This window comes from Gymnoscopelus microlampas (genome assembly GCF_963454915.1).
Source record: "Gymnoscopelus microlampas genome assembly, chromosome: 22".
NCBI lineage: Eukaryota > Metazoa > Chordata > Actinopteri > Myctophiformes > Myctophidae > Gymnoscopelus > Gymnoscopelus microlampas.
In genome coordinates, this window is record NC_139959.1 from 37075590 (window position 1) to 37086183 (window position 10594).

Here is a 10594-nt window from a genome sequence, read left to right on the forward strand (position 1 = left end):
TACTCCTTTTCCAGCAAAAAGAGGCACCAAGAGCAGAGAGACGTCCAAGACATTGTGGGCCACATGGGCAGCTGGGATCACGCTTAAGTCATTTACGTGAAAGGAATGGTTGTTGTCCTCCTTAGCTTTGTGAAAAATGGTTTAACGCAAGGCACAGTTCACCCGTTGAATTGTGGATGATTGGCTGCATGTGATTTCTTTGTTGGTGTGGTGGGAATGTCGTGTCAGTCATAGGAAGTCGTTTTTAAAGCATCACTGAAAATGAGGTATATTAGTGCCTGCCATGCACTGATGGCCAGCTATATATGAACAGACATGGTCGACTCATCACAGACACAAATATACTGTACATTTATTTCATCCAATGTGATAGGACAGTGGTTCTCAAGCTTTTCAGGCAGCGACCACCCAAAATAATCATATTTGAACTGGGGACCGCCAAAGATAATCATATTTGAACTGGGGACCACCAAAAATAATCATATTTGAACTGGGGACCGCCAAAAATAATCATATTTGAACTGGGAATTGGAATTGTAGGAGTTGAGGCATTACATTTAGTCTGATTCGGTTCCACCGATAAATATTGTGAAAATAGCAGATCTACAAGCTCGGCTATTTCTTTTAAAGAAATCCTTTTTCTTACATTATTGGACAATTTGGCCAGTGTTTGACCAGTTTTTGTTGATTACTTTTGACGGCATGGTCTTTTTTCTTCTTTTTTTTGTATTAAAACGTTTTCTTTCTCTAGTATGTTACAAATGCTTCAGATTTGTTTTGGGGGGTTTTATGCCTTTATTTTGATAGGACAGCAGGTTGACAGGAAATGGGGAGAGAGAGATGGGGAGTGACATGCAGCGAAGGCCGTCGGCATCGGGAGTCGAACCCGCGACGAGCTGTCAGGCTACATTGAGCCTAGATGCCTGGACCGCTACGCCAGCGGTTCCAGGCTTTCAGGGGTTTTAACATGTCTTTTCGTTGTTGGCTATGTAGATGGTCTTGTATCTCTGGATGAGATTGATATCGTTCTCCAGTTGCTTCATGGAAGACTCCAGGCGCTCCTTGCGGTACTTTTTGGGTGTGGTATCTATGACGACTGAGAGGCCCTGGTACTGATGATGCAGTTCATCCCAGTTCTTCTTCAGGCCCTGGGCAGTAAAAATAGAAACACATGATGGGAACCTCATCAATATAACAATCACACGAACATAAAATCATCACTCCAATAATTTCACTCTGAGAGTGAGGGATTTTACTGTTAAACAGCAGATTCTAGTGTTGCTGTTGATAACAAAGCCACTGCCAATTTTATAATTTGAAATTCTAAATGTCCTTAGTTTTAGTACTAGTTTGTATCTGTTTGGGACAGAGTGTAAATATGTCTAATGCATTTCAAGGATGTAAACCCCCAGTGTTTCACATTACACACATTTCTCATTTCAAAACTCCATACTTTTTTAACTGTTGTTATTGTAAAGCACTTTGTAACTAGTTTTTGAAAGGCGCTATATAAATAAAGTTATTATACTTTGTTCAGACCTTTATTTCGAAAAGGACTTGGGTATTCTGGTTGGCATAAGAGGTTTCTATCAGACAGCAACGATACGAAATAGAAGTAATTAAATGCATTTAATTGCTATTGTGAATGTACAACAGTATGTGTGTGGGCTGAGTGTACCTGGAGGAGGGTCTGTCTCTCCTGGTCAGACAGCTGTTTCATGGCCCCCTGCTTCATCCGTGCTTTAACATAGTCGTCATATTCCTCCTGAGCTCTCCTGGTCTCTTCCTTACGCTGCTGCAGGTACTCAGGGGTCTCTCCATAGTCCTTCATAGAAGCAACAATAAGACAATACATTCACTGCAGTGGCAAGGGGAGATGGTATAATTATATACATACAGTACATATAAGCGGGCCTAAGAATGGTTCATCTTATTATTAAAGGTACATTTCAATTTGAAACTTGTTTGGGGGTCATTTTAACGTCTACTCTGGCTTTTGTGTTTCACATCAGATAGTTTTTAAGTTGCTTGATTCAGTATTTAGATGTTTTATATTCATTTTATCAGGACTTCCTATACAAACCCATTTTTTTTTTGTAACTTCAAACTCCATTTTAATCATGATAGATGAATTGAAATCACCCATCCTTGGTCCTGGTGACTGATTGATTGATTGATTGATTGATTGATTGATTGATTGATTGATTGATTGATTGATGTACTTTATTTAGTAAGACATGAGAACAACAGTACATGGAAGTACAAATTCACAATACAATGTCTACTAAACTGGAAGACTCATTAAAGCACTGAGCTTGTTTCAAATGAGTTCCCCACGCACACAAATCATGATGACATATAAGAGACAGACAGACACACTACTATAGAATGTCATACAATCGGTTTACTGATATCGGCCTTCTAATGCGTGAGGGGGCTGTGTTTTCTTTAACTCCTTTTTTCATTTATTCTTATCTATTCTTTTAGGGAAAAACAAAAAAAAAAAGAATAAAAAAAAAAGAATAAAAAAAGTAAGTGAAAAAACACAGCCCCCTCACACATTAGAAGGCCAATATCATGTGTTTTCAATGAATCTAACATGGTTAAAATGGAGTTTAAAGTTACAATGGGTTTGTATAGGAATGGGGGGGGTGTCTGATAAAATGAATATCAAATATCTAAATACTGAATGGAACAACTTAAAAACGGTCTGGGGTGAAACACAAAAGCCTGAGTAGATAGTTAAAATGACCCCAAACATGTTTGAAAGTGAAATGTCTGTTTAAGTAGATGAAATCTATTTCTTTACGGATTCATCTACAGCTGCTGCTAATAATAATAATAGTATAGGTCCTTGATACCAAGAATAATTGTTTATTCAGAGCCCCAGATATACCTTTTTCCTGATGTATTTAGGGACAAGTCCTGAGTTCTCCAGGAGCTTTTTGTCTCCTCTCTTTGTGTCTGCATAGATAGGCTGAGGCCTCCTGGCCACTGATGTTGTATTCTCAAGAACGTTTGTCTTCACAAAGTCCTTGTTCGTATGAATGCCCATGACTGGGTTATCTGTCTTCTTGGGAACGTCAGGCTTCCTTAGGGTGTCAGTCACTCTGGAATACTTTTGAACATCTAAATGAAATATAAATATATCAACAGAATGTTAGATTAAAGGGTTGATATTATCACATTATATCACACATATTCGCTATTGAACAATGTCTGTCTGTACCAAGACTAATAGTTAACTAAAACAAACAAAATTATTAAAATTAGAATTGTAAAATGTACAACTATAGGCTTTACAGTTAAACTAATTTAAACAGTCTTGTGTAAGTACAAAACTAACAAAAATGTATTAAAACCATAGAGAAAATGTCCTTAGTTTTAGTCTTTGTCCCAAAAAATCCCTAAATAGCAAAGTTAGCCGATCTACAAGCACACAATGCGTTGCTATGCGGCGCATTGTGAGCTTGTAGATCTGCTATTTTCTGGACCTTGTTGAATCTTGCCTAAAATTAATAAAAAACTAAATAAACTAATAACTAATAAATAACTAATGAAAACTAATAAAAACGGATAAAAAAACAACCTAAACTAACAAACCCTCTTTAAAAATGAATTTAAACTGGAATTGAAAAAAAGGAGTTGAAACGAAATAAAACTAAAACAATGAAGAATGCAAAACTATAATATTGTACTCACTTTCAGGGAGCTGAGGCTCCTTGGAGTGTTTGATCAGGTATTTCTCTGGGGACGGCACGTCCACCTTGGCCGGCCCCATGGTCCTCATCGAGTCCAGATGTGACCTTTTCTCCTGCACAACTGTGGTCCTGAACTTTGACATATACCTACAGACAAGAGGTCAGAACGAAAAGGAAAAAGTTATTTTTTAGAGATGTACCGATAATATTTTTTCCTTCCAGATACCGTTTCCGATAACCTGCGTATTCGGTCGATACCGGGTACCGATCCAAAACATATCTAAGACAATGGTTCTCAAAGTGGGGTTCAGGGACCCTCAGGGTTCATCGAGGGGGTTCCAAATGGACCCTTACATTTTGGTTCAGTAACTATGGTGGAAAGTAATGTAGTACATTAAGAACAATTTTGAGGTCTTTTTACTTTACTGGAGACTACATCTCAAATGCAAATATTGCACTTTTACTCCACTACAATTATTTGAAAACTTTAGTTACAAATTACTTTGTAGATTTTGATTATTATTACAAAACCACTTTGGCAAATTGAAAATAGCCGATCTACAAGCTCCCAACAAGTCACTTTGCGACGCGTTGGGAGCTTGTAGATCTGCTATTTTCATCACTGCTGTTATATGCTACAGTAATTGCAGCATACATAGGTCCAACATCAGCATTGACAGTATAGCCTACCTTGGAGGTTTCTCGATTTTAACTACTTCTTTTGGGAAAAGGTTGTACATAACCTCTGTGCTCTCCATCCTGACTTGTAGTTAAAATAGGCAAATACTAAATATTTAGTTTAAAAGACACTCAAATGTCAGGCAGCAGCTATAAGCTATAGCAAGTTATACTGTTTACATTCTATGCTAAAGAAGTTGTGGAGGGGTTTGTTTGACAACAACAGGCTCCTATGGATACAGTTGCTAAGCAACCACTCAGAGTGTGTGCTTCAGCGAACCTAGTGGTGTAAAGTAACTAAGTATTTACTCAAGTACTGTACCACTTTGAGGTATTTTTTTTTTACTTCACTGGAGTATTTTCAATTGTCAGTCCTTTACTTTTACTTCTACTCCACTACATCTCAGAGGCAAATATTGTACTTTTTACTCCACTACAATTATTTTAAAACTTTAGTTACTAGTTACTTTGTAGATTTGTATTATTGTTACAAAATATGCATTAACCACTTCAGCCTTGACCTTTTGACACGTGTCTCTCTCTGGTATCTATTCCATCTTTTCTGAGTAGCCTATTTAGTGTTGCCAGACATGAAAATATGCCAGACATGAAAATATTTGAGAACCACTGGTTAAAATAATAATAATAATAAAATTAATAAACAAGAAATAAGCAACTATACATTGAAGAAACGAGCCCAAAAAACTACCAATATTTACAAGCAACTTTACAAGCCCAAAGCCACAAGCCACAATAAGTGGACATGGCAACACTGGTCACCAGGCTTTCCACACGGAGTCACTCGTAATGCGCTTTTAGTGTAGGAACAGAATGATTTTGTCCCTCCACGCGTGCCGTAGATGTGTGCACTCTGCACCGACACAGTGAAAAAGTAAACACATGCACACGGTGGATTGATCCAGATCGAGCCAAGCTGAGGCTTAAACATGACTATTGTTGGATTTTAAGTTCAGATCGATGGTAGCGATTTAATGTGAGTGAAAGACACATTATTATAGACCTCAACTGAACTCTCGGACGTAGCCAGGCTGACACAGACTCTCGTAGACATTTTCATATCTACGAGAGAGTCTTAGCGGCCACCCTCCCAGTTTGCACTGAAATGTCACCGGTAAAGCCCGTACTTCTCCAAAAACATGTACAAATGCAAAATATAAGGTGCTTACCCACTTGCCCCAAATGTTAACTAGGTGTCCGGAGTATTTGTGCAATGTATTAGTCCATATTGTTTAAAAAAGAAGTGTTTTAATCCCGCCTGTGGCCGAACACCTCGTTTACTTCCTGTTTACATTGAGTGTAATTCCGGCTTTCACCGGATGCGCCCCCGTCACTACCGTTGCACAAACACGCCGGGACACCTAGTTAACATTTGGGGTAAGCGGATAAGCACCTTATATTTTACATTTGTACATGTTCGGAGAAATACGGGCTTTACTGGTCGCCAATTCGCCATGCTGGCTTGTAGTGGACATCTTTGTCTTTTTCTTGTGCCATGGACATACAAATGAGTGGACAATAATATGACCAGAAACACATGCAGAGCTATACACCTTAAATGACCTTTACAGTTCTCTGTCTGAGAGAGTGCAGGGTACATTTGGTTCCACCATGTGTGAGTTCCTAAGTTAGAGAACCACTGTCCTATAGTGGACTGACTCCCTAATGTGCCATGCATAGTGTCATATAGTAAATCAGTGTCATACATATTCTGAAGAAAACCTGGAGACTGACATTCAGTAATTGGGTCTTATGATCAAAATAAGAACATTTTATAATGTTATGTAAAAACAACATCATAAATATTTATTTTATATTTTTTCTACATTCATTTTACAAATAATGAGGGGCCAAATACACACACACACACACACACACACACACACACACACACACACACACACACACACACACACACACACACACACACACACATCAATTCCCACCGGAAAAGGTGGAAAAGGTATCATTTTTTTTAAATTCACAGCCTTTAATAGATAACCTTGTACCTTCTTTTCCCCTCCCGTTACAGACAATTCCTAACATTCTGCAGACAAAACAGTTGAACTGGGAATGGGTCTGCTGAGTGCATGTCTGGTGGCAATAAAAGCTATCAGATGCCACCCTGTGTACCCCCGTCACTTCTCTGCCTCGACGTCATGGCTGTCCACCAAGACGTCTCTGCTGGGAGACCGAAACATTCTGCTCATGGGTCTGCCCGGAGCAGGGAAGACGACGGTGGGGAGAGTAGTGGGCCAAAGACTCGGACTACCGGTCATCGATATCGACGACCACGTGCTGGAGGTGACGTGGGAGATGCCAGTGGCCGCCAAGTTGGCGGCGGTAGGCGGTGAACGCTTTCTGGAGGAGGAAGGAGAGGTCACGTGTAACTTCTCTGCCTCCGGGAGCGTGGTCTCTCTGACCGGCTCTAATCCGCTTCACGCCGATGCCATGCACCACGTCAAACAGACAGGGCTGGTCGTCTACCTCGACGTGGACACAGAGGATATCGTACGGAGGCTATCCGCCATGAAGGTCAACAGGATAGTGGGCCAGGAGGCGGGGGTGTCCATGAGGAAGATCTTGCGTTACCGGAAGCAGTTTTACGAGAAATGGCTGGACGTGAGGGTCTTGTGTGGGACGGGCGACACGGTCGAGGACATAGCCGAGAAGGTGCTAAAGGCCGTGCGGAGATATGAAGATCCTGATGCAGAAACCTATGTTTCAACAAGGAGCGATTTTAAAGGATCGACCGGTAATAAAACCTACTTCAGTGACGTGGTGCTGGAAGGTCTAGCTCCAGACGGTGGCCTGTACGTTCCCACAAACGGCTTCCCAAAGATCGACACTCGCGAATGGCTGAGACTAGCCGACCTGTCCTACCCGGAACGAGCCTTAGCTATACTCGAAAAGTGCATTCATCCCATGGACGTCCCCGCGGTCGACCTCAGACCAATGGTGTTCAAGGCGTACGGGCAGAACTTCGCGAGCGGGGCCGTCGCGCCCGTAAAGCACCTCGTCGACAACCAGTACGTCCAGGAGCTGTTCCACGGCCCCACCGCCTCGTTCAAGGACCTGGCTCTGCAGCTGATGCCCCAGCTGTTCGCCTATTGCCTCCCGCAAATGTGCAACTACCTCATTCTGGTCGCCACGTCCGGAGACACCGGCAGCGCGGTGCTCAGCGGCTTCAGCGCCCTCAGTGACAGCGACAGACAGAGGACCGGCGTGCTGGTGTTCTTCCCCGAGGAAGGGGTCAGTGAGATTCAGAAGCTCCAGATGACCGGGTACAGAGAAGGCAACGCCAAGGCTGTCAGTGTGCGGTCTGACTTTGACTTCTGCCAGAGAACCATCAAGAGGATGTTCGGAGAGTCCAGCTTGACGGGGCATCTGGCGGTGGAGTATGGCACCGTCCTCAGCACCGCAAACTCCATCAACTGGGCACGGCTGTTACCGCAGGTTACACAGTGTTATTTATATTTTATACAAAAAAGGTTTGATACCTCAACCACTTTAACACCAGCAGCATCCATATTCGGGGGCAACAATAGCCAAGAATAGACGAATTGCAGTGCGACGTGTTGTGAGCTTGTAGATCTTCTATTTTTGTCGAAGAGATTTGGTGGAGACGGGAAAAAAAGCAGTCCAAGTACAGAGCCAACTCAGGTCCAGCTTACTAAGTCTAGAAGGTGTTGAAGTGGTTAAAATCTTAGAGAATGGGGTGCCCACTGGCCTAGCGGTCCAGGTGCATACCACATATGCTGGTAATCTAGCTTGACAGCGTGTCGCGGGTTCGACTCCCGATCCCGACGACCTTTGCTGTGTGTCACCCCCCATCTCTCTCCCCATTTCCTGTCAGTCCACTATCCAATCAATGAAGGCAGAAAAAGCCCCCCAAAAAAGCTTACAAAATAAAATAAAAAAATCTAGAATATAACATTGATTACTGAAAGGTCTAATCTCATGTTGTACCACCAGAAATAGCCATTATTTTTAGTTGTGTTGTTGAGTAGCATTAACATTAATTCACCATTCATAACTCTTATTTTCATAACTGCTTGCTTTTTTTAGGTGGTGTACCACGCTTCAGCATATCTAGATCTGTTCAGAGACGGCGTCGTCAAGTTCGGAGACCCCGTCGACGTCTGCATTCCCACGGGAAACTTTGGCAACGCCATGTCGGCCCTGTACGCCAAGCAGATGGGCGTTCCCATCAGAAAGGTCATCTGTGCGTCCAACCAAAACCGCATCGTCACCGACTTCATCACCACGGGCGTGTGCGACCTCCGTGGGCGACCCCTCGTCACCTCCCACTCGCCGGCCATAGACATCCTGAAGTCCTCCAACCTGGAGAGGTTCATCTATCACTCGTCGGACAGAGACGGCCGTCTCGTCCGGGAGCTGTTCACCCAGCTGGACAGAGACGGGTACTTCAGGGCTCCGGAGCCACTTCTCAAGAAGATGCAAGAGGAGGTTCTGGCCGGCTGGTGTTCCGAAGAGGACTGCCTGGCCGCCGTCCGGAGCGTTCACGCGGAGACCGGTTACGTCATGGACACCCACACGGCCGTGGCTAAAGTCGTAGTCGACAGGCTGCAGGACGGGTCTTGCCCCGTCGTCGTTTGCTCCACGGCGCACTACGGCAAATTCGCTCCGGCCGTCCTCGGAGCTCTGCAGATACAGAATGTTCCGGAAGATCCCGTGGAACAGCTAAGGCAGTTGGGGTCTTTAGCCGCAGCCGGCCCTGAAATGCACGCACACATGCTGAGATGCCTGGAGGAAAGAAGAGGCAGGCAGGGGGGGGCGCACACAGTGTGTCCAGCAGATTACGATGCATTGGTTGAAGAGGTGGAGAGTATGATACAAGACTGTTTCTTGAAAGTTATGTAGGGCTTTGTTTTCACTCTCGTCAAGGTCCATGTCATTTAACCCATTAAGACCGGGTAACGCATCTGTGTAATTTTAAGATTTATTTGGCTATTCAAAAATAGCAGATATACAAGCTCATAGCGTGTCGTGAAGAATGTGTGCAAAGCTTTGAATATGTATTTTTAAAGCAAACATTTAAATCTTTGCTTCTGGGGGATTCTACAAATGTCTTCTAAATCCTAACAGTTTTTTTAAAAATCGTATTTGCTATAATATCAGTGGTTCTCAAAAAATTATATGTATTTGGCCGTGGACCCCCATCTCAAAATATTTTGTTCGAGGGACCCCCCCAGAAGTTGTAACAGAGTTAAAAATTTTGCTATAAAAAAATATAATATTCAACTTGGGGCTGTGTACCTCTTGACCAATGCAGATAGCCAACAGCAGTGGCATCCATCATAGCATGACATGTAAGTCCAGTGGTGGAAAGTAAGTACATTTACACAAGTACTGTACTTAAGTACAATTTTGAGGGACTTTCCAAATATTTTCAATACTTTTACTTCTACTCCCCTACATCTCAGAGGCAAATATTGTACTTTTACTCCACTACAATTAATTGAGAACTTTAGTTATAGTTACTTTGTAGATTTTGATTATCTTCTACAACTCAATCAGAGAGCGTCTCCTTCTCAAACCCCAATGGTTCTATTGAGCCCCCCGCCCACAGGAGTGGCCCAATTCTCTCACAACTTGCTACAAAAATCGCTCATGCAAAACTATATAATCTCCTACATTTCATTTTCCACCTTCACATGTGTCTCCTTCTGTAATAATCAAAACGTGCTATATATTTCATCTCGCAATTTACTTCCGGATGGTTCGTTTCACAACCTTTTTTGCCACATCCGTCACGGGAAAGAAATAAGCGGTGCCGTGGTCTATGGAAGCGAGCCGAAAAGCGCGCCCGAATAAGCCCAAAATCGCTTACACAAAAAGTCAGACCTGGCAACGCAGCCTACGCCAAACATGTGTGAGAGATCTACAAGCTATGGGGCAGAGACGCCATGTGCCATACACTGTATCTTAGCAACAACGAAAGCGCTCACTCTCATTGGTCGTGTCACGCTAAGAGCAGTTTCCAGACTATGGCATCGCAGAGAGCTTGCTGTAGCCATCAGAGTCAGTCGCAGCGACGACGGACAGGGCGCTGTGATAGTTGGCACGTAGCTAACGCTAACATGGTTGTTGTCATGCCTGCAGCGGCTGTGAAATCACTTTGTCAACAATGCACGTTCGTGTGGTGAATGTTATTATTGCTGCTCAGTTAGTCC

The 10594-nt window shown here is 43.0% G+C and overlaps 2 protein-coding genes across 2 annotated transcripts; one reads left to right on the forward strand and one right to left on the reverse strand.

Moving 5' to 3' along the window:
- Positions 1 to 962: 962 nt before the first annotated feature.
- enkur (enkurin, TRPC channel interacting protein) lies at positions 963 to 4459 on the reverse strand (the record flags this gene model as incomplete). Its single annotated transcript, XM_084048186.1, has 5 exons — positions 963 to 1148; positions 1679 to 1825; positions 2897 to 3129; positions 3703 to 3848; positions 4392 to 4459. 5 exons carry the CDS (start codon positions 4457 to 4459, stop codon positions 963 to 965), a joined length of 780 nt encoding a protein of 259 aa, XP_083904312.1.
- An 805-nt stretch (positions 4460 to 5264) lies between these two features.
- thnsl1 (threonine synthase like 1) lies at positions 5265 to 9588 on the forward strand. Its single transcript, XM_084048553.1, has 3 exons — positions 5265 to 5373; positions 6430 to 7853; positions 8466 to 9588. Exons 2-3 carry the CDS (start codon positions 6471 to 6473, stop codon positions 9279 to 9281), a joined length of 2199 nt encoding a protein of 732 aa, XP_083904679.1. The 5' UTR covers positions 5265 to 5373; positions 6430 to 6470; the 3' UTR covers positions 9282 to 9588.
- The last annotated feature ends 1006 nt before the right edge of the window (positions 9589 to 10594 follow it).

Bases quoted from the DNA above. Each gene is read 5' to 3' on its own strand.
- thnsl1 (XM_084048553.1), top strand. From the start codon at position 6,471: ATGGGTCTGCTGAGTGCATGTCTGGTGGCAATAAAAGCTATCAGATGC. The intron at 7,854-8,465 runs GTTACACAGTGT...TGCTTTTTTTAG, and splicing joins GGGCACGGCTGTTACCGCAG to GTGGTGTACCACGCTTCAGC.